Genomic DNA, 24,946 nt, shown 5'->3' on the forward strand with positions numbered 1-24,946 from the left:
GAGTCGACGGACATGAAAGGGAAGCAGTGGTTGGGAAGGGAGTGAGACAGGGTTGTAGCTTCTCCCCAATGTTATTCAATCTGTATATTGAGCAAGCAGTAAAGGAAAAAAAAAGAAAAATTCGAAGTAAGTATTAAAATCCATGGAGAAGAAATAAAAGCTTTGAGTTTTACCCATGACATCGTAATTCTGTCAGAGACAGTAAATGACCTGGAAGAGGAGCTGAACGGAATGGACAGTGTTTTGAAAGGAGGATATAAGATGAACATCAACAAATGCAAAACGAGGATAATGGAATGTAGTCGAATTAAGTGGGGTGATGCTGAGGGAATTAGATTAGCAAATGACACACAAAGTAGTAAAGGAGTTTTGCTATTTGGGGAGCAAAATAACTGATCATGGTCGAAGTAGAGAGGATATAAAATGTAGACTGGCAATGGCAAGGAAAGCGTTTCTGAAGAAGAAAAATTTGTTAACATAGAGTATAGATTTAAATGTCAGGAAGTCGTTTCGGAAAGTATTTGTATGGAGCGTAGCCATGTATGGAAGTGAAACGTGGACAATAAATAGTTTAGACAAGAAGAGAATAGAAGCTTTCGAAATGTGGTGCTACAGAAGAATGCTGAAGATCTAATGAGGAAGTATTGAATTGGGGAGAAGAGGAGCTTGTGGCACAACTTGACTAGAAGAATGGATATGTTGGTAGGACATGTTCTGAGGCATCGAGGAATCACCAATTTAGTATTGGAGGACAGCGTGGTGGGTAAAAATAGAAGAGGGAGACCAAGAGATGAATACACGAAGCAGATTAAGAAGGATATAGGCTGCAGTAGGTACTGGGAGATGAAGAAGCTTGCACAGGATAGAGTAGCATGGAGAGCTGCATCAAACCAGTCTCAGGACTGAACACCACAACAACAACACATTTGATCTATCCATTTCATATCCCTCCAAATTATTATACTCAGTTATTTGTACGATTTCACCCATTCCAGTTCTCACTCTGATACTTGCAGTTATTACATTACTACACCTTATGTGAGGAGCCCAATTCTGCATTTCTGAACATTTAAAGCAACTTCTGAATTTTTCCGCCGATATGGGGAACTGCACCATCAAGTGAAAAGTTTGAGGCTACTATTAATATTGTTGCAACGTCATTAAAACAATGTAAAAAAGGCACACCGTGAAGAATTTATCCGAATGTGACGGAAATCAGTAGATGTGATGTACTTGTACAAATGATTACAGTTTCGGAAAGATTGAATGATTTATTCGATGATGATGATGATGATGATGATGATGATGATGATGATGATGTTTGGTTTGTGGGGCGCTCAACTGCGTGGTTATCAGCGCCCGTACAATTTCCCAACCTTTGCTCAGTCCAATTTCGCCACTTTCCTGGATGATGATGAAATGATGAGGACAACACAAACACCCAGTCATCTCGAGGCAGGTGAAAATCCCTGACCCCGCCGGGATTTATTCGAGAGATAGAATTTCAAAGTGACCAAGTCCATAACATATTGCTCCACCTCTTGCCCTTATGCAGGCAGTTACTGTGCTTGGCATTGACTGATAGATTTGTTGGATGTCCTTCTGAGGAGTATCGTGACAGTTGTGTCTAAATTGATGCGTTAGATTTTTCAAAATCCCGAGCTAGCTTAAGGGCCCTGTCTATAATGCTTCAAACGTTCACAATTAGTTTTAATTTTAAAAACCAACAGCCTCATTTGCATAGCTTTACCTACGTTTCAGTCGCGATAACCCAACTTTCTTCAGAATAAAAGTAACTACCGTTTGTCCTTAGTGGACATCGTCAAGCTAAAACTACAAACCCATAAATTATCGTCAGACTGTAAAAACTTATCTGAAACTGCCTGGGTCCCACTTCGCGATCAGTACAGCACTCGTGGCTGCCGCATCTCGGTCGTGAAGTGGAACCGAGGCAGTTTCAGATGAGTTTTTACAGTCTGACTATAATTTATGGGTTTGTAGTTTTAGCTTGACGATGTCCACTGTGGACAAACGGTAGTTACTTTTATTCTGAAGAAGGTTGGGTTATCGCTACTGAAACGTAGGTAAATCTACGTAAACTATGCAACTGAGGCTGTTGGTTTTTAAAATTAAAATTAGTATTTATACAGTTGCTGACAGGGCCACGAAAAGTTGAAAATATCGCGTGATCAAAAAGTCAGTATAAATTTGAAAACTGAATAAATCACGGAATAATGTAGATAGAGGGGTACAAATTGACACACATGCTTGGAATGACATGTGGTTTTATAAGAACCAAAAAAATACAAAAGTTCAAAAAATGTCGCACAGATGGCGCTTCATCTGATCTGAATAGCCATAATTAGCATAACATAGTAAGACAAAGCAAAGATTATGTTCTTTACAAGAAATGTTCAATATGTCCACCATCATTCCTCAACAATAGCTGTAGTCAAGGAATAATGTTGTGAACAGCACTGTGAAGCATGTCCCGAGTTATGGTGAGGCATTGGCGTCGGATGATGTCTTTCAGCATCTCTAGACATGTCGGTCGACCACGATACACTTGCGACTTCAGGTAACCCCAAAGCCAATAATCGCACGGACTAAGGTCTGGGGACGTGGGAGGCCAAGCATGAAGAAAGTGGCGGCTGAGCACACGATCACCACCAAACGACGCGCATCTGTCGGACATTTTGTGAACTTTTTTTTTGGTTCTAATAAAACCCCATGCCATTCCAAGCACGTGTGTCAATTTTTACTCTCTATCGACATTATTCCGTGGTTTATTAAGTTTTCAAATTTATACTGACTTTTTGATCACCCAGTATTTAAGTTCACAATTGGGAAGAGATTCGGCGACCTCGATGTCCAAGGTAGGGTCTGGCAAGCATGGAGACAAGAAACAGAAATCCTCCCCGTGTGTGGGCGGCCATTATCTTGCTGAAATGTAAGTGCAGAATGGCTTGCTATGAAGGGAAACAAAACGGGGCTTAAAATAACGTCCACTTACAGCTGTGATGTAAGGACGGCGCGGATGATAACCAAAGAGGTCCTGCTATGAAAAGAAATGGTACCGCAGACCATCACTCCTGGCTGTCGGGCCGTATGTCAGGCAAGAGCCAGACTGGCATACTGCCGTTGTCCAGGGCGCCACCAGACAGGTCTTTGCTGGTCACCGGGACTCAGTTAGAAGCGAGACTCATCACTGAAGACTGTTCTACTCCAGCTAATGAGATTCCAGGCCGAAGACGCGTCTGGCGACCCCCCCCCCCCCCCCCCCCAAGGACACTGGTCACTGGTCCTGACTGTGGCCCGCCATATAGTCTGACAACCAAAAGAGATGGTCTGGGGTGACATTTCATTTCACAGCAGCATCCATTTGGTTGCCATTTGCGGCACTCTTACAGCACAACGGTAGGTCAACGATATTCTACACCCAATTTTGTTGTCCTTAATGGCAAGCCATTTCAGTCTTACATTTCAGCAAGATAATGCCTGGCCGCACACGCTTGTCTCCGTCCTTTCTGAACCCCACCTTCACCAGCCACGTCTCTGGCCCTCACCCCAACTGACCATTATGGGCAGGGCCCTCAAACCAGCTCACGATTTTGACTAACGCGCCAGCTGGACAGAATTTGGCATATCTCTCAGGAGGACATGCAACAACTCAAAATCAATTCCAAGCCGAGTAAATGATTAAATAATAACGAGAGGTGAATCAACGCGTTATTGACTTGCACAATTTGAATGCTTTTCTCTCGAATAAATCATCCAATTTCTCTGAAACTGTAATCATTTGTCTGTACATGTACATCGCATCTACAGATTGCTCTCCCATTCGGATAATTCCTTTGGTACGTATATTTTTGTAGTAGTGTGTATACTGAACGAACGGAAAGGCGATCAAAGCTCTTCCATAGCGTTCACCTCAACTACTTTTGTCGATGTTTCTGGATCAAAGATAACTTGTTGTGTCCTCTAACGGGGGATCATAGATGCGGTCAAAAATTTTATTCGGTTCAAACTTAATTTCAAACCTTTTCAGAATTTTTACAATCTGTGGATGAATAACCGAAACTAACAATACTAATATAATTACAGTTTTTCGTCTTCACCCATAAAGGTTTTACATGCTTAACGCCCAATATTGACAAATTCACTCATTTACATAGCAATCAGACTTTCAAAGTACTGAAAGACCTGAGACGTAACAAGGCCTCGGGAGTGGACAACTTTCCATTGTAACTACTGACGACCTTAGGAGAGCCAGCCCTGACAAACTCTACCATCTGGTGAGCAAGATGTACAAGACAGACGAAATACCCTCAGACTTCAAGAAGAATATAGTGATTCCAATCCCAAAGAAAGCAGGTGTTGACAGGTGCGAAAATTACAGAACTATTAGTTTAATAAGTCACAGCTGCAAAATACTAACGCGAATTCTTTACAGACGAATGGAAAAACTGGTAGAAGCCAACCTCGGGGAAGATCAGTTTGAATTCTGTACAAATATTGGAACACGTGAGGCGACACTGACTCTACGACTTATCTTAGAAGAAACATTAAGGAAAGGCAAATCTACGTTTCTAGCATTTGTAGACTTAGAGAAAGCTTTTGACAATGTTCGCTGGAATACTCTGTCAAATTCTGAAGGTGGCAGGGGTAAAATACTGGGAGCGAAAGGCTATTTACAATTTGTACAGAAACCAGATGGCACTTATAAGAGTCGAAGGACATGAAAGGGAAGCAGTGGTTGGGAAGGGATGAGACAGGGTTGTAGCCTCTCCCCGATGTTGTTCAATCTGTATATTGAGCAAGCAGTAAAGGAAACAAAAGAAAAGTTCGGAGTAGGTATTAAAATCCATGGAGAAGAAATAAAAGCTTTGAAGTTTAACGATGACATTGTAATTCTGTCAGAGACAGCAAAGGACTTTGAAGAGCAGTTGTACGGAATGGACAGTGTCTTGAAAGGAGGATATAAGATGAACATCAACAAATGCAAAACGAGGATAATGGAATGTAGTCGAATTAAGTGGGGTGATGCTGAGGGAATTAGATTAGCAAATGACACACTTAAAGTAGTAAAGGAGTTTTGCTATTTGGGGAGCAAAATAACTGATCATGGTCGAAGTAGAGAGGATATAAAATGTAGAATGGCAATGGCAAGGAAAGCGTTTCTGAAGAAGAGAAATTTGTTAATATCGGGTATAGATTTAAGTGTCAGGAGGTCGTTTCTGAAAGTATTTGTATGGAGTGTAGCCATGTATGGAAGTGAAACATGGACCATAAATAGTTTAGACAAGAAGAGAATAGAAGCTTTCTAAATGTAGTGCTACAGAAGAGTGCTGAAGATTAGATGGGTAGATCACATAACTAATGAGGAGGCATTGAATAGAATTGGGGAGAAGAGGAGTTAGTGGCACAACTGACAAGAAGAAGGGATCGGTTGGTAGGGCATATTCTGAGGCATCAAGGGATCACCAATTTAGCATTGGAGGGCAGCGTGGAGGGTAAAAATTGTAGGTGGAGACCAAGAGATGAATACAGTCAGCAGATTCAGAAGGATGTAGGTTGCAGTAGGTACTGGGAGATGAAGAAGCTTGCACAGGATAGAGTAGCATGGAGGGCTGCATCAAACCCGTCTCAGGACTGAAGACGACAACAACAACAAAACTGTTTTATAGGTAGGTCTTGGATTCTGAAAGGAATCAGAGGTGCGAGGGTTAGTAGCTGAATTCTAGTTTGGAAGTAACTTTCTTGCTCAATAACTGAAGTTACGACAGTCAGTCTTAAATTTCGAAAGTAAGCGGTGCCATTGAAGTAACTGTATTTCTGACGCTATTTTTTAATATTTTATAACTGATTTACTATACGTGATTTTTACTTAACTGACATCTGGTATGGTGTATTCCACTACTGAATTGAGTGCAAAACTGTTTGAAATGTTATTCAGAAAAGTTATTTTAACAGTTTTCGTCATATGAGTCTCGAAACCCGTACCCGTAAATTCTGTCATGTCGCGACGCTTTTTGCATTGTCGTGTATTTATCTGAGTCACAGCATTTGCAGTACAATTTGTAATACTAGCTTATCGCGAAAATTCGTTATAAAGAGCGCCTCTGTAAATCAGAATAACTGAATTTTGAATCTAACAGGGAAATTTTCGCTTTGTGTTCGCAGCGCACTTACGTATTACTAAAAGTGCGTGACTCAATTACGACATGCAGTGTTACGACAACTAAGTATGTACGAAGTGGAATAGTCTATAGTGAACTGGCGAAGACTATGTTGTCTTCAGTCCGAAGACTGGTTTGATGCAGCTCTCCATGCTACTCTATTCTGTGCAAGCCTCCATCTCCGAGTAACTACTGCAACCTACATCCTTCTGAATCTGCTTACTGTATTCATCTCTCTGTCTCCCTGTAAGATTTAACCCCCACCCCCTCTTCCCCCGCGCTTACCACCAACACTAAATTGGTGATCCCTTGACGTCTCAGAATGTCTTGTATCAACCGATCTCTTCTTCTACTCAGGTTATGCAACATATTCCTCTCTTGCCCAATTCCATTCAGTACTCCTCATTAGTTATGTGATCTAACCATCTAATCTTCAGTATTCTTCTGTAGCACCATATATCAAAAGCCTCTATTCTCTTTTTTTATCTAAGCTGTTTACCATCCATTTTTCTCTTTCATAAATGGCTACATTCCAAACAAATACCTTTAGAAAAGATTCCGCAACACTGAAGTCAATATTTGATGTTAAGAAGATTCACTTCTTCAGAAATGCTTTTCTTGCCATTGCAAGTCTGCATTTTATGTCCTCTGCACTTCGGCCATCATTTTTTTTATGTCCAATTAGCAAAACTCATCTACTACTTTAAATGCCTCGTTTCCTAATCTCATTCCCTTGGCATCATATAATTTTGTTCGACTGCGCTCCATTGTCCTCGTTTTGCTTTTGTTGAAGTTCATCTTATATCCTCCTTTCAAGACACTGTCCATTGTGTTCAAATGCCCTTCCAAGTTCTTTGCTGTCGCTGACAGAATTACAATGTCATCGGCAAACCTAAGTTTTTATTTCTTCCCCCTGAACTTTAATTCCTACTCCAGATTTTCCTTTGGTTTCCTATACTGCTCGTTTAGTGTACAGATTGAATAACATCAGGGATAGGCTACAAACCCTGTCTCCCTCTTTTCTCAACCACTGCTTCCCTTTCATGCTCCTTGACTCCTAACTGGTTTCTGTACAAGTTTTGTGTAGTCTTTCTACCTTCAGAATTTCAAACAGAATTCCAGTGAACATTGTCTAAGGCTTCCTCTAAGTTTACAAATGATATAGACGTAGTTTTACCTTTCCTTAACCTGTCTTAAGATAAGTCGTAGCGTCACAGTATAGCCTCACGTGTTCCAACATTTCTACGGAACCCAAACTGATCTTTCCCGAGGTCAGCTACCAGTTTTTCCATTTTCTGTAAAGAATTAGTGTTAGTAGTCTGAGACCATGACTTGGAGAACTGATAGTTCGTTAATTTTCACACCTGGCAGCATCTGGCGGCTGTATCGTTTTCAATTTTATTCGATTAATCAGCATTTCCAAAGACTCAGATCCTTAGTGATCTGGACTAAAATTATCACAATTTCTACGTATTGTTAACTGAAAACGAGTAGCACGGGAGACTGCCGTTTTCGACAGTAGGCGCACAGTTATTTCCAAGCTGGTTTCGGTGTGCTTCGGAACCTAGTAACGATTCCCAACTGTTAAACTTACGCTGACTGGGTCGATCTGATTTAATCGATCGGACTGTGGGGGCTGTGGCTTCGGCTCGACATTCACTCTCTCAGAGCGCCAGAAAACAGGTGCGCAGCAACCGAGGATCTATGACAGAGAAGCCAACCCTGCTCTTCCCTTGTGCGGCTCCAACAGTATGACCCCTGCCATCAGAAGATTCCAGGTTCGAATCCTGGCAGGGTCGCCATATGAAACATCCCCTTAGAACAATTTCTGAATTACTGTGCTGATAAACCTCTGACACTATTTGCTTTTCAAACAGCTGAGCAAAACTGAACGTACTCAAACATTCACTAAAGTGACACACAATATTTTTAGCGCAACGCAATCTGACTTTCAGAAATCCGTGCAAAGGAATGGCCCTGATTAACATTAACCTGTACCTTTCACAAATCACTTACCTTACAAAAATCTTGGTTACTCGAACTACTGCAATACAGCGAGCGCCACTACTGCCAGCTAAATAAAAGATTCAAACTACGGAAGGCACTAACTACTGATAGGCATAGTTAGCAAATGAAAGATTTTAATAGAGAACAAACAATGTATTTACCTTAATAGTCATAATATATATAGCAGTTCATGCACAAATTTCAAATCTCCGCTATCTCTCTCCCCACATCCACCACTGCTGGCGGCTCACCTCCAACTGCGCAACGCTACGCGCTGTTCACATCCAGCTGCCGCTGCCCAACACTACAATGGCAGACAACAATGCAAACTAGCCACAGACTGCACACAGCACAGCCAGTGATTTTCATATAGAGAGCTACGTAACGTTGCCAATAAGAAAACATAAACAGCCTACTTACAAAACATACATATCTCCAAAACCATTACAGCTAAAATAGTGAAACTTGGTGCTTACGTACCACATAATGCTTGATATGCTGTGTAATGTTTGTTTCAAAGAGCGCAACGACATTTTATAAGAATTTAGGTTTTCAATTACCATAGTTTCTATAATGTACCTTTTCTCGTAAGTTAGTCAAGCAATAAAACTGCATAGGAAGATAATAAAACGTGTAGAACAGGTTTTTGTTTAATGCCATAGTTGCTTTGAAATTTATTTTTCAGATTTGTGCTATCCAGGACTGCTCTGTTTTTCACAAATTTCAAAGGAGAACTTTTCTCAGAGAAAAGCTAACAGAATAGTGTTGCACAGGGTCATTGAGTAAGTAATTCTTAAGAAATGTGCCAAATTTCAGGATGTTACCTTTTATAGTTCCTGAGAAAAGGTACACAATAGGTCAAAAAAGCAAGTTTACACGAGTTCACATTTGAAGTTTTTATTTAAATTTTTGACATTGTTATACAAATGCTGTCCATATCAATAATCTTTATGCCTTGCTCGTCTTCCTGCCTCCTTTGCCTAGCCACGTTTTGCATTTTTTCTGGTGCTGCCTGACCATTGTCCAGTCGCACTTCATCGTCGCTTCTGAGTATCTTCCCAGTGTGGATGCACCTGGATGGAAGCCTAGTCTCTGCAGCCACTTAATCCTACCTACATTTCCTATTGCTGAATACTAGACAGGCATCACATGCAGCTATCTTCGCAAGAATTGAGGAACGAAATACTGTTTTCCGAAATTATTTAAATCCCCAGTACGTTTTGCACGTGGTATTCGACATTTCCTCATTTTTTTGAATACTTCCACTGTTGTGACATTTCGAGCAAAACAGATTGATATACGCAAAACTAAAAACTGAAATAAGTTTGTAGCACATACTATTTTAAAAAAGGAAACATCACGTTGCCTGGCGGGGTGGCCCAGCGGTTCTAGGAGCTACAGTCTGGAACCACGAGACTGCAACGGTCGCAGGTTCATATGCTGCCTCGGGCATGGATGTGTGTGATGTCCTTAGGTTAGTTAGGTTTAAGCAGTTCTAACTTCTAGGGGACTGGTGACCTTAGAAGTTTAGTCCCATAGTGCTCAGAGCCATTTGAACCATTTTTGAAAAACCACAATTTAAACAAAGGAAAAACCAAAGAATCTTTCTCACAGCCTTCTAGACTCATCCGCAGTTCGTTTCGCTTGTGTAAACGAAAAATTGGCGCTTGACGCACAAAATTTTATAGCGTAGAGAAGGTGTGGGTGACGGCGTAGAAAGTGGGGGCGGTGGTGGTGGTGGCGGGGGGGGGGGGGGGTGGCAGGCGCAGATGCCCAAACAAACTTTTTTAAAACATATTTCTAGCCAGAATTCGATTATGAAACTTTGCGATGTTATTCGTAAAAAATCAATCTAATAAAATGTGGTGTCACCGCCAGACACCACACTTGCTAGGTGGTAGCTTTTAAATCCGCCGCGGTCCGCTAGTATACGACGGACCCGCGTGTCGCCACTGTCAGTGATTGCAGACCGAGCGCCGCCACACGGCAGGTCTAGAGAGACGCCCTAGCACTCGCCCCAGTTGTACAGCCGACTTTGCTAGCGAAGCTACACTGACAAATACACTCTCATTTGCCGAGACGATAGTTAGCATAGCCTTCAGCTACGTCAATTGCTAGGACCTAGCAAGGCGCCATTACCCGTTAATATTGAAGATTCAAATTATGTATCATCAAGAGCGATGTTCTACAATTATGGATTAAAGTTAAGTATTCAAGCAACTACGTACTTTATTTACTAGACTCAACTCCTTTAACTGTTCCAGACCTCACGCCATCCTGCGTGAGCTTATAGCGTGCATTTCGGCCTCCTCTAGCAACACGGTGTTGGCTCTTCTGCCAACACTACATAAATAATTACGCAATTAAAAAATTCGAATTTTTTCGCAATTTTGCCCTACATCAGCCCTGAAGTCCGCAGTTCGTGAATGACGGTTGGCGTGGTCGGTCCCTGATGAAGAGGTCGGAGACGCCACGTGGAGCTGCTGCCTCCGTCGCCGTCCTTGGGGGATGCCTGTTCGTGCCGCGCAGCCTTCGCTGCAACAGTGTTTGGACTATCCTCAGCTGCTACCACTTCCTGTTTGGTGTCGTTGCACGCACAACACTAGAGCTGCCGCTGCACTTTGCACTTGACACACACACACACAGACACACACACACACACACACACACACACACACACACACACACACACACGTCGGCCTTCAGCAACAGTCGCGTAACTATAGCAACTGGAGTCACGAACGATGGCGGCCGACTTTTGGCTGGTTCCGCGCAACTACGTCACGCATTCTCCGGCAGACAATGTCCGTTCAGTAGTTTTGTGGCGGGGTTCGTAGCGACAAACACTTCGCTGTAGAAACGGCTTACGAAGTCACCGCCACACTTTTAATAGCGGGCCGACCGGTCCGCTGGAACAGTGAACAGAAAGATGAAAACCCAAACACTCTGATTACATAAAAGTCGGTACTTATCTTTATTAACGAAGATACAGAAACACAGTAGTGAACTCCGTGTCTACAGAGTCGGAGCGGCTAGGTCAGCGTCGGCTGACGACAAACAACAACTCTGCTGCGATGAACACACAACTGACTAGCAAGTACACAAATCGGTGGCGAGTATACCACTGAGCGGCGAATACAGAACTGTCCTAGCGCTCGCACCTCCAGCGGTTAAGAAGCCAGAAGCCAGCGGTGGCGCGCGCAGACTTGCGGCGATTTCCTGTATCGCTGGCGCTGCTTATGCGGACGGCGTCCGGACTTTGATGCTGCCAACCTTTTGGCAGCGGGCTCGGTTGGCATTACTGGCTAGGATATAACAAGTAGTGTTCTGAGCGCTCTGCGGAAGCGATGTATGGACTGCCAGCGATGAACATACAGGGGGTCCTAGACCAGGCAACGTGTTCCCAGTCATCAACAGTCCAATGTCGATGTTGACGGTCCCAGGCGAGGCGTAAAGCTTTGTGTCGCGCAGTCATCAAGGGTACACGAGTGGGCCTTCGGCTCCGAAAGCCCATATCGATGATGTTTCGCTGAATGGTTTGCACCCTGACACTTGCTGATGGCCCAGTATTGAAATCTGCAACAATTTGGCGAAGGGTTGCACTTCTATTACGTTGAACGATTCCCTTCAGTCGTCGTTGGTCCCGTTCTTGCACGATCTTTTTCCGGCCGCATCGATGTCGAAGATCTGATGTTTTACCAGATTCCTGATATTCACGGTACACTCGTGAAATAGTCGTACGGGAAAATCCCCAATTCATAGCTACTGGTGCATCGGAGATGCTGTGTCCCATCGTTCGTGCGCCAATAACACCATGTAATGGTCGCCTGGTCGTAGATATTGCTAATTGCTATAATCGCACTATTTCACTCCCATTTACAGAGCTTGTTAGCACTTGATGTTAGGTTGGCGCCATTAAAATGCATTGTGTTGTGGTAATCGCTGCTACTTGCTGGATCGCTGCTGTCTCTCGATGCTGATGCTGGCTCCACATCTGGTTGTCTAGGGTTAAAAACATGAGGTCCCGTGTTTTTTATGTGCTTTTGATGATAATGAACGAGCGAAACCAACAAATATGTAAACTTCAAATATTTATTACTCTGGTGGCCATCTTAATTCCACTGTCCACCAAAGACCATGACTCACACAAAGTAGTACTTCCGTTACATGTTCTTTGCATTGTTTATCCACCTTAAACAATAACACACAAACACACTTTACCAAAGTGACATTGCGACTGCCTCTCGACCCTTCTTGCTGCTCATATTTATAACATTGTCAAAGACCTACTAAAAAGAGATATAGTTTATAAGTCACATGTACATCTGTTATCATAATTTGTGCAGAAAAGTTATTAATTTGCACCGAGTGACATAATTTAACATGTTATTAAAATGACAGACAGATTTGTTGACTTGACAGAATAATTCTTTGTTACAAAAAGGCCGTTTTTTAGAAGTTTGTCAATTGACTTCTCTAATTTGCATAAATAAGTAAATAACATGAATTATTAAGAATTACATTGGTTTTCGTCTAAAATAGGATTGATTTCGTGAATACTGAGTGAAACCGCTCCTAGTGAACAAATAGGTTTCACTGGGTGATTTTTATTTAAGGGGATCTAAAATACCAAAGTTGGCCACTATTTTTCGTACTTCATATTAATTATTTAAGATGAACTTAGTGTTTTTATATGATGACATTTGCTGTATCAGTGATCAAGTGATATAAACTTTTGTGTGGGTCAGTTACTCAGTATAATTTAATGGGTTGACTGTTTATGCAGACATGTTATGCAATCATTGTTAACATACGCAATAACTTTTCTATAAACATAAATACTCATTAAACTGGTTGAATTTGGAGGGTATCGCATACTTCGGTACAGTAAAGCCTTTAATACACTCCTGGAAATGGAAAAAAGAACACATTGACACCGGTGTGTCAGACCCACCATACTTGCTCCGGACACTGCGAGAGGGCTGTACAAGCAATGATCACACGCACGGCACAGCGGACACACCAGGAACCGCGGTGTTGGCCGTCGAATGGCGCTAGCTGCGCAGCAATTGTGCACCGCCGCCGTCAGTGTCAGCCAGTTTGCCGTGGCATACGGAGCTCCATCGCAGTCTTTAACACTGGTAGCATGCCGCGACAGCGTGGACGTGAACCGTATGTGCAGTTGACGGACTTTGAGCGAGGGCGTATAGTGGGCATGCGGGAGGCCGGGTGGACGTACTGCCGAATTGCTCAACACGTGGGGCGTGAGGTCTCCACAGTACATCGATGTTGTCGCCAGTGGTCGGCGGAAGGTGCACGTGCCCGTCGACCTGGGACCGGACCGCAGCGACGCACGGATGCACGCCAAGACCGTAGGATCCTACGCAGTGCCGTAGGGGACCGCACCGGCACTTCCCAGCAAATTAGGGACACTGTTGCTCCTGGGGTATCGGCGAGGACCATTCGCAACCGTCTCCATGAAGCTGGGCTACGGTCCCGCACACCGTTAGGCCGTCTTCCGCTCACGCCCCAACATCGTGCAGCCCGCCTCCAGTGGTGTCGCGAAAGGCGTGAATGGAGGGACGAATGGAGACGTGTCGTCTTCAGCGATGAGAGTCGCTTCTGCCTCGGTGCCATTGATGGTCGTATGCGTGTTTGGCGCCGTGCAGGTGAGCGCCACAATCAGGACTGCATACGACCGAGGCACACAAGGCCAACACCCGGCATCATGGTGTGGGGAGCGATCTCCTACACTGGCCGTACACCACTGGTGATCGTCGAGGGGACACTGAATAGTGCACGGTACATCCAAACCGTCATCGAACCCATCGTTCTACCATTCCTAGACCGGCAAGGGAACTTGCTGTTCCAACAGGACAATGCACGTCCGCATGTATCCCGTGCCACCCAACGTGCTCTAGAAGGTGTAAGTCAACTATCCTGGCCAGCAAGATCTCCGGATCTGTCCCCCATTGAGCATGTTTGGGACTGGATGAAGCGTCGTCTCACGCGGTCTGCACGTCCAGCACGAACGCTGGTCCAACTGAGGCGCCAGGTGGAAATGGCATGGCAAGCCGTTCCACAGGACTACATCCAGCATCTCTACGATCGTCTCCATGGGAAAATAGCAGCCTGCATTGCTGCGAACGGTGGATATACACTGTACTAGTGCCGACATTGTGCATGCTCTGTTGCCTGTGTCTATGTGCCTGTGGTTCTGTCAGTGTGATCATGTGATGTATCTGACCCCAGGAATGTGTCAATATAGTTTCCCCTTCCTGGGACAATGAATTCACGGTGTTCTTATTTCAATTTCCAGGAGTGTATGTTCCGTTACAACCACCACTTCAAACCCACTTAAATCTTGATTATCGGCGACTGTAGCAGCAGTAACCGATCTAGCAAGTGCTCCAGACACTTGTTGTCTTATATAGGCGTTGCCGAACGCAGCACCGTATCCTGCCTGTTTACGTATCTCTGTTTTTGAATACTCATGCCTGTACCAGTTTCTTTGGCACCTCAGTGTAGAAACAACGATTCCGTTTCCATATAATTACAAAGTCCCATTCCCGCGTCCACCTTATGTGGACGGACGCTCTTCGTTCCGAAAACATTGTTATTAAAATAATGATTGGAAAACAATTTACAAAGACCTTTGACACACATGCTTTCTGGATTAGTGCCACGTCACATTATGGGGAAGTAATACTCGTGAAATCCAACGTTTCGGCCACGGTTACAGTGGCCGAAACTCTGATATCACCAGTAATAGTATTTTTACAATGCGACGTGGCACAACTACCAGGAAACTTTTGTCTGTAGACTCTGGCCACAGAAGCCTACGGAATTATACAAGTCGTCTTTACACAGAAATACTCCTGCTTCTTGACCAGTATCTTATTCAGTCCAAACATACAGACAAAAACAGAAGAATTGCTAAACAAAGTTCTTAAAAGTATCATTGACTGGTTTTCTGCGAATGGTGTCACTCTCCATTTTAAAAAAGACAACATATACAGTTCTGCAAATTCTAAGGGTACTACACTAATGTTAAGTGTAATACTAGCGAGGAATCAATAAATAGGTCGGAAACCTCAAAATTCTTAGGTGTACATACTGATGAGAATTTAAATTGGAAAAAGCACATTTTGAATCTCTTAAAACAACTTAGTTCAGTCACATTTACATTTAGAATCATTGTAAGTCTTGAGGAGAAAGAAATCTGTAAGTTGATATATTTTGCATATTTTCGTTGAACAATGTCATATGGAATAATATTCTGGGGCTAACGTCCTGTAGGAATAGTATGTGTTGTTTACCGACCATCATGCTGCAGGCATCTTTAAGGGACTTGGGCATTTAGAATACTTTTTCACAGTACATTTATTCCCTCATGAAGTTTGTTGTCAATATCCACAACAGTTCAAAAGGGACAATTATGTACATAATTACAATTCCAGCAGGAAAAATGACATTACTCCACATTAACGTTATCTTCAGCACAAAAAGGAGCGCACAAGCTGCAACAAAATTTTTTTATCGTTCATATAAAATGTCAGACAGCAAAATAAAATTTGAAAACAAACTAAAAGTTTCTCCTTGACAACTCCCCTATTCCGTAGAAGTATTTCTATTACTGCAGTGTGTAAAAGGTCTTGGGGAAGACTTCACTCACGACATCTGTTTATCTTTATTTCTTTTTCGAAAAAAAAAAGAAAAAATGTTTAGAATGTAATCATGTGTACAAATATGCGATGTGAATGCAAAATGACTCGTTCCATAGCATTACAATCTATCGTGCAAAATGACCCATGTGACATGAAACTAATTACCTGAGGAGTCTGGGCAAAATAAGCTAGGCCCAAACTAAAGCCGTAAAATTTATGGCGCCAGTTTTTGAGGTGTTGTCAACCAAACCCGGAACGTTCGGCTCATATGCGAAAAGGTAGTAAATTGACTTAGATTTTGTGACGTTCGTGAGATAAATATAATCGTGTTTATCTTTGAGCATCGAAGATAAAACACTGACGTGGTAACGTAGAAGCAAGAGATAAGAAAGCGCTAAAAATTCTCTATAAGGTCCCGCGATTAAGCACTAGATGGACTTCATTATTATGCTACCGCTGCACTATCGTTTTCAAAAGTCAACATGGCTACATATGCCTCCGAAACAGATACAAAACACGCCTTATTTGTAATCTCTTAAATCTATATGCCAACATTACAGTACAAAGTGCAATACATTCAAGACATTGCAATGGCAAAACAGTCCCTTGTTATATAATTTATTACGGCAAAAATCGAACAGCAGACTCTGCCAGCGAAATGCAAGCTGAACGATGTGAGACTGGTTTCATGTTTATAATCGTGTTATTAATATTCGCAGCTGCACAGAGATAGCAGGATATCAAGCCAAGAATGTTTATAAATACTGTCTTATCTCTTTTCCGGGGCAGGAACATTGATGTTTTCAAATATATTATTAATCAAAAACATTCTTCCCTAGTTTCTCTAGTTATGAAATGCAGCTTCTTCTGTAGTAAAGTTCTTTTAAAAATCACACAACCTTCACATTTTTTCCCTGCTGGAAATATCTACCCACAAAAATTAGCCAGCAGACACCAGCTATGCGCTCACGTTCTCCGGAAAACACCAGCCCGTCAACCAAAAATCACTAGTAAACGCCAATCTCTTAATTAAAAAAAAAAAAAAAAAAAACATTCTCAACCATGTGCTCCAATACACGCCACCTTCCAACGACATATTCCAGAAAACGCCATCCCTGAAACAATTTCTCCAGGAAAGACAATTCCCTCCACAAGCCTACATTTTCCAGCAAAACAATGCGTACTTAAACTATTCAAAGGGGGAGAACATAGTGCTCCCCTTCCACAATCCCTTAATTCCTTCCACTCTCCATCTCTGCGAAACATCCCTATAAGAATGAATGCTTTCACTGTCGGGTGTGAATCATTCAGGTTGTTTGGTAGTGGTTTGCGAAACTTCACCGTTCCTGGCGTTTCGCCCACAGCTCCGCTGGCATCGACGGAGCTGCTCCTGGGTACGCCGAATCGTGACACAGGCGAACCGAGGGCCCGTCTCAGGATTTGACGTTCTATTTTGCTACCTACCCTAAAATACAGGGAGCGAAAGGCTACTTACAATTTGTACAGAAACCAGATGGCAGTTATCAGAGTCGAGGGGCATGAAAGGGGAGCAGTGGTTGGGAAGGGAGTGAGACAGGGTTGTAGCCTCTCCCCGATGTTATTCAATCTATATTGAGCAAGCAGTAAAGGAAACAAAAAGAAAAATTCGGAGTAGGAATTAAAATCCATGGAGAAGAAATAAAAACTTTGAGGTTGCCAATGACATTGTAATTCTGTCAGAGACAGCAAAGGACCTGGAAGAGCAGCTGAACGGAATGGACAGTGTCTTGAAAGGAGGATATAAGATGAACAACAAAAGCAAAACGCGGATAATGGAATGTAGTGGAATTAAATCGGGTAATGCTGGGGGAATTAGATTAGGAAGTGAGACGCTTAAAGTAGTAAATGAATTTTGCTATTTGGGGAGCAAAATAACTGATGATGGTCGAAGTAGAGAGGATATAAAATGTAGACTGGCAATGGCAAGGAAAGCGTTTCTGAAGAAGAGAAATTTGTTAACATCGAGTATAGATTTAAGTGTCAGGAAGTCGTCTCTGAAAGTATCTTTATGGAGTGTATCCACGCATAGAAGTGAAACGTGGACGATAAATAGTTTGGACAAGAAGAGAATAGAGGCTTTCGAAATGTGGTGCTACAGAAGAATGTGTAGATCACATAACTAATAAGGAGGTATTGAATAGGAGAGAAGAGAAATTTGTGGCCCAACTTGACTAGAAGAAGGGATCAGTTGGTAGGGCATATTCTGAGGCATCAAGGGATCACCAATTTAGTATTGGAGGGCAGCGTAGAGGGAGACCAAGAGAAGAATACACTAAACAGATTCAGAAGCATGTAGGTTGCAGAAGGTACCGGGAGATAAAGCTTGCACGAAATAGAGTAGCGTGGAGAGTCTCTGGACTGAAGACCACAACAACAACCCGTAAACACCCAATAGAAGTGCAGACTTCTATTGCTGAGCAGAGGGATACCCTCTTCAACTCCTGAACATCAACACTCTTGTCTTTACTTTCACACTTTAGACGTGACGAGTCCAGTTCACTCTACCGTAAGATGCTCCTCTCCACTTCCGTTCTCTGAGAACACGCTTCAGTTCCACACACAGGAATATAATTGTTTCTGTAAAATTCAATCATATGATTTGAAACATGTAAGTTCTTTCCGTGTAACGCCATCTGCTTGTTTCACATACTTTCACAATACGGGGCGTATCAAATAGAATAATCCGGTTTTGCACGTCTATATTTCTGAAACTAATAAACATGTACAATGAAATTTGTTTTTTATGAACGGGAAACTCAGAAAGTTTTTTCATACCTTTTCATAGGAGTTCAGTATTCCCCCCTTGAGATGCACGGCATATGCCAACGTGGTATTCAAATTGTTACCACACTGCAGCGAACATGTCCTTAGTTACAGCTTCCACAGCAGCTGTTATGCGATGTCTCATTTCATTCATTGTTGGTAATGAAGGCACATAAGCAGCCTTTTATGAACCTCACAAGAAATAATCACACATGTCAAGTCAGGTCTGGTGATGTAAGGCTGAATCATTTGGTCTGGTGCGACCGATCCATCGTTCAGTAATCCTTTTATTGCAACGAAAGAGCTGCACAATTACTTAATCTCTTTTCGCAATCGTACCTGTTAAGATATAAACACACGATCGTATCCGAAAAAAGATTGATTATTGGCGTATATGTTTCTGTTCAAGTTCTGTAACTATGCTGTGTTTCTTACATTGATGTATTTGTTTGATTCACACCAATTCTGGCCGTATACCTTACGCCGTTTGATATTCCAAGAATCTTGCTGACAAAGGCTTGAATTATACTTTAACATTTCCGAAACGTCAGGAGCGGAAGGAAAGTTCATGTTGTGACAGGGATAAATAGTTGCTGAATGATTGTATGGTGAGTTACGTCGTTTTTTTCCTTGAACATTATAAAGTAATCAAACTGACTAGGTGTTTCAAAAGTTGCTATAGGTATTACTCCAGTAATTATTTTCGTTGGTTTCGGGAAATTGGAAAATATGGATTACGAAAAAAGGCTTGTAACTTCCTATGAGCAGATAGTTCGTATGCGAAGTGAAAAAGTGCAAATTACTCCGCGAAACATTATCTGGATAGGTATGCTTCTGTACATTGGTAATCATTATACAGAATTTGGATCAGTACGTCAGGAAAAATTTAATTTAGGAAGATAATGTCTTAATTATTAATTTCATAAAATCACAATCACCCGACAACTACGTTGTACATTAGACTTGTTGGATGGGTTTGGTCATAATGTACCTGCTCCATGAGGCAACGTTTCCGTGTTTCATCCACGAAGACACACTAACTCCAGTACCGATTTAATCATATAATACATAATATTTACATAAAGAAATTTTAAACCGTCCCTCTCCGAACTATTTGTTTCGAAAATGTGGGTTACACATATCTCCAACTACCTTTGAAATTTTTCTGCACTGAATATATCTTACGTAAAGTAAAGGGCGTATCAAAGCACACTAACACTGACCTTACACAGAATTTTTAAGACCATGTCTTTTTATTCTGCCAACGGCCTGTCAGATCACCGAAGTTAAGTGCTGTCGGGCTGGGCTAGCACTTGGATGGGTGACCATCCGGTCTGCCGAGCGCTGTTGGGAATTGGGGTGCACTCAGCCAAACTGAGGCAAACTGAGGAGCTACTTGACTGAGAAGTAGCGGCTCCGGTCTCGGAAACTGACATGCGGCGGGGAGAGCGGTGTGCTGACCACATGCCCCTCCATATCCGCATACAGTGACGCCTGAGGTCTGCGGATGACACGACGGCCAGTCGGTACATTTGGGCCTTCATGGACTGTGCGGTAGGAGTTTAGTTTTTTAGTTTCTGTCTTTTTATTCTGAATGTCACCCAATATATCGTCTGAGACAGGAATATTTGTATACAGGATGTTCGAAAATTCCACTTATAACTTTTAGGACTTCTTGAGGGGAATGAGTATATAATGCGCTACTGGCAATTAAAATTGCTACACGACGAAGATGACGTGCTACAGACGCGAAATTTAACCGACAGGAAGAAGATGCTGTGATTTGCAAATGAATAGCTTTTCAGGGCATTCATACGAGGTTGACGCCGGTGGCGACACCTAAAACCTGCTGACATGAGGAAAGTTTCCAACCGATTTCTCATACACAAACAGCAGTTCACCGGCGTTGCCTGGTGAAACGTTATTGTGATGACTAGTGTAAGGAGAAGGAAAGCGTACCATCACGTTTCCGATTTTGATAAAGGTCGGATTGTAGCCCATCGCGATCGCGGTTTATCGTATCGCGACATTGCTGCTCGAGTTGGTCGAGATCCAATGACTGTTAGCAGAATAAGGAATCGGCGGGTTCCGGAGGGTAATACGGAACGCCGTGCTGGATCCAAACGGCCTCTTATCACTAGCAGTCGAGATGACAGGCATCTTATCCGCATGGCTGTAACGGATGGTGCAGCCACGTCTCGATCCCTGAATCAAGAGATGGGGACGTTTGGAAGGCTGCTGTGGTATCCTTTGTGAGTAGCTACTTGAATGTGACGTGAATGTGTAGTTTTAAAATGGTTTGAGGACAGTTTACGAAGTATGTGGGATTAGATAGGGACGACGAAATTGAAAGATAATTGACAGATAATTCATAACAGCAACAGTGCGAAAGTGAAGACGAATTTGTTTTGCCACCTTTGAAAGCCTCGAATGAAATAACTGATCAAAGTGCTGAAGACAGAATTGTGGAGGCAATCTTTAGCTACAGATTCTGCTAGAAACATATTTAGTTGAAACAAATACCGCTCGCCATCTAAGCCTCTTCTAACGATGGACAGTGGCATTTTTCCGGATGTTGGGCATAAGTGGGGTGAATGTTTTGTTTTAGGACGCCAAAACAATTAAGGTCATACGCGCCCATGGCAGAACCGTAGAACTAAGACGGAAAAGAGTTAAAAGCGGTTACACGTTAAGTCCAATTGACGGAAGGAAAGACAGCTAAAACCTAGGACTGCCTCTTGAGGTGAATGCGTTTGTCCTTCCCAATTTCTACAAAAACGATACTCAGGTGAGTCGCCTTAATTTTTTGAAGGAGCTTGAAACTCGCTGATACCACAGATAAACGCGAGTCAACTACTATCACATAGTCCGTAAACTTCGTGTATCTATTCGCTGTGTTTTGAATGTAGCAGAAGCAAGACTAGAAGTCGTCGTAGAACGATTGGACCTGTGACCCAAAACAGAAACCAAGCAAGGTGGCGGAGTGGTTAGCACACTGGACTCGCATTCGGGAGGACGACGGTTCAATCCCGTGTCCGGCCATCATCCTTATTAGGTTTACCGTGATTTCCCTACATCGCTCCAGGCAAATGCCGGGATGGTTCCTTGGAAAGGACACGGCCGACTTCCTTCCCTAACCCGATGACCTCGCTGTCTGGTCTCCTCCCCCAAATAACCCAAGCCAACCAAAACAGAAGAGAGAGACGTCATATTTGTCATTGTTTAAAGAAGTCAACGTAGCTTGATTACTCTTCAAAAATTTCGAGCGAGCGCAAAGAAAACCTCTGAGAAGAAAACTAAACACTTTAAAATTACTAGTGTAACTTTCATTTTTTGAATGTTTAATGCGAGTTTTGTATTTTATTATGACGTGTACAATGAAAATACAGCAAAATGTAAATTATGGGGTCCAAGGTATGAGAGTTTTCATAGCATTATCATGTGATGTGTTCTTTTTGTTGAGTTTTTTTTTATTTAAATGAGTTTTTTCGTAAAAACAAATTTTAAAATTTATTTGAATGTATTTCGTGTGTGGTATTAATGTAACCTTTTACATAAAAAACCGAACTGTTACACTGAAACTGGTGAATGCAGTTTGAAAGTTATTTAAACATAGCTACCCGTTAGACCGCACCTGGGACAGGTGAGAAAAGAGTGATCTGGGAAGATATGAATTAACATTCACGTAACATTCATTGCAACTTTAACTTTTGAAGTTTAATATTCGTAGAAGTATATCTGATTTTAAATTTTTCTATCTTTATTTTTCTGCCGCCGTATAAGAAGAAGGAAATATTTCAGAATTCTAATCGAGAACAGGTGTCAACATGAGTAACGTAGAAGTAAATAGATTCGGAGTAGTGAAGCAACTCAAATCACTTAATAAAAACAAGTCGTTTGGTCCAGACTGTATACCAATTAGGTTCCTTTCCGAGTATGCTGATGCATTAGCTCCATACTTAACAATCATATACAACCGTTCGCTCGACGAAAGATCCGTACCCAAAGACTGGAAAGTTGCACAGGTCACGCCAATATTCAGGAAAGGTGGTATGAATTATCCGCTAAATTACAGGCCCTTATCTTTAACGTCGAAATGTAGCAGGATTTTAGAACATATATTGTGTTCGAACATTATGAATTACCTCGAAGAAAACTGTCTATTGACACACAGTCAACATGGGTTTAGAAAACATCGTTCCTGTGAAACACAACTTGCTCTTTATTCGCATGAAGTGATGAGTGCTATTGATAACGGATTTCAGATCGATTCCGTATTTCTGGATTTGCGGAAGCCTTTTGACACTGTACCACACAAGCTGCTCGTATTGAAACTGCGTGCTTATGGAATATCGTCTCAGTTATGTGAATGGATTTGTGATTTCCTGTCAGAGAGGTCACAGTTAGTAGTAATGGACGGAAAGTCATCGAGTAAAACATGTGATTTCAGGCGTTCCCCAAGGCAGTATTATAGGCTCTTTGCTGTACCTTATCTATGTAAACGATTTGGGAGACAATCTGAGCAGCCGTCTTCGATTGTTTGCAGATGACGCTATTGTTTATCGATTAATAAAGTCATCAAAAGAGCAAAACATCTTCAAAACGATTTATAAAAAATATCTGAATGGTGCGAAAAGTGGCAGTTGACCCTAAATAACGAAAAGTGTGAGGTCATCCACATGAGTGCTAAAAGGAACTCGTAAAACTTCGGTTACAGTCTAATCTAAAAGCCGCGTATTCAACTAAATACCTAGGTACGACAATTACGAACAACTTAAATTGGAAGGAACACATAGAAAATGTTGTGGGGAAGGCGAACCAAAGACTGTGTTTTATTGGCAGGACACTTAGAAAACAGTACTACTAAGGAGACTTCCTACACTACGCTTTTCTGTCCTCTTTTAGAATACTGCTGCGCGGTGTGGGATCCTTACCAGATAGGACTGACGAAGTACATCGAAAAAGTTCAAAGAAAGGCAACACGTTTTGTATTTTCGCGAAATATGGGAGAGAGTGTCACAGAAATGATGCAGGATTTGGGCAGAAAATCGTTAAAAGAAAGGCGTTTTTCGTTGCGACGGAATCTTTTCACGAAATTCCAATCACAAACTTTCTCCTCCGAATGTGAAAATATTTTGTTGACACCGACCTACATAGGGAGAAACGATCACCACGATAAAATAAGGGAAATCAGAGCTCGTACGGAAAGACATAGGTGTTCATTCCTTCCGCGCGCTATACGCGATTGGAATAATAGAGAATTGTGAAGATGGTTTGAGGAACCCTCTGCCAGGCACTTAAATGTGATTTGGAGAGTATCCATGTAGATGAAGAGATCGGTCGGTTGACTGAGAAGTTGGTGCGTGTGTAACTGTCGCAAATTTGTTCCAGCAAAAAATGTGTACAGGCTACAGGGAGAAGAACGCACACTTTGCGAGCATCATGCACAAGACACACACACACACACACACACACACACATTGCCGGGCGGACTCACCGACTCCGTAGTCACCGATGACGAGCAGTTTGAAGAGCAGCTCTCGGGTGACGGGCGCGGAGCCGTCGGACGAACTGCTGGAGGAGGACTTCATTCCGCCGCGGGGCAAGAAGGCGTCCCTGGTGACGGGACGGTCGCGCTCGGTTCGCCCGCCTCGCTGCAATTCGACGGCCCGCCTTGCCTGGTAGCGGCGCTTCCACAGCAGCTCGCTGCGCCGGGCGCGTCTTCGCTCTCGCCGCGTCTCGTAGCTGAGCAACAGCTCCCCGGCCTCCTCCTCCTCCGCCGCTTCGCCCCTACCACAATCGCCGCCAGCCAACCGTTCGCGACCGCACTCGTCGGCGAACTGGACGCTCTTGCCCGCTGCAGCGGCGGCGGTCGCGCCGGTGCTGCCACCTGGCGACGAGTCGGACGAAGTACCAGAAGCGTGATGCACTCCGGCCGAACAGAGGTTGCCCATGACACCTGGCGGCGGGTTAGCAGACTCGACCGTCGCTGCTTCTGCCGGTGTCTGCGAGTCGCCGACCGCGTGTTCACCGACCGGCGACGCCCCCCTGTGGCGTACACGGGAATTACAATCGAATGCCTATTCCTTTCTTTTCAGTTCGTATATCATATTAAGACATTTCAAGAGGCAGATGCGGACTCCTTTTTTTTTTCTTCTCTCTCTTCCCTCAGGTTGGGTTACACTTTTTTTATTATCATTTCTACAAAAACATCAACCTCAAATGTAACAACTACACATGTATAACTAATAATATGGAGGGGAAAAGTCTACTCCCCCCACCTGCTCTCGG

General features: G+C 42.9%; 1 protein-coding gene across 1 annotated transcript in view; it reads right to left on the reverse strand.

The window, feature by feature from the left end:
• Positions 1–24,609, reverse strand: part of LOC126106101 (ras-related protein Rab-32-like) — a 426,954-nt gene extending 402,345 nt beyond the window's left edge. Inside the window, exon 1 of the mRNA XM_049912349.1 lies at positions 24,153–24,609. Coding sequence (XP_049768306.1) covers positions 24,153–24,609 — 457 coding nt within the window. The remainder of the gene's footprint in view (positions 1–24,152) is intronic.
• Positions 24,610–24,946: the final 337 nt, after the last annotated feature.

This window comes from Schistocerca cancellata, chromosome 10 (assembly GCF_023864275.1).
Source record: "Schistocerca cancellata isolate TAMUIC-IGC-003103 chromosome 10, iqSchCanc2.1, whole genome shotgun sequence".
In the NCBI taxonomy this organism is placed as follows: Eukaryota; Metazoa; Arthropoda; class Insecta; order Orthoptera; family Acrididae; genus Schistocerca; species Schistocerca cancellata.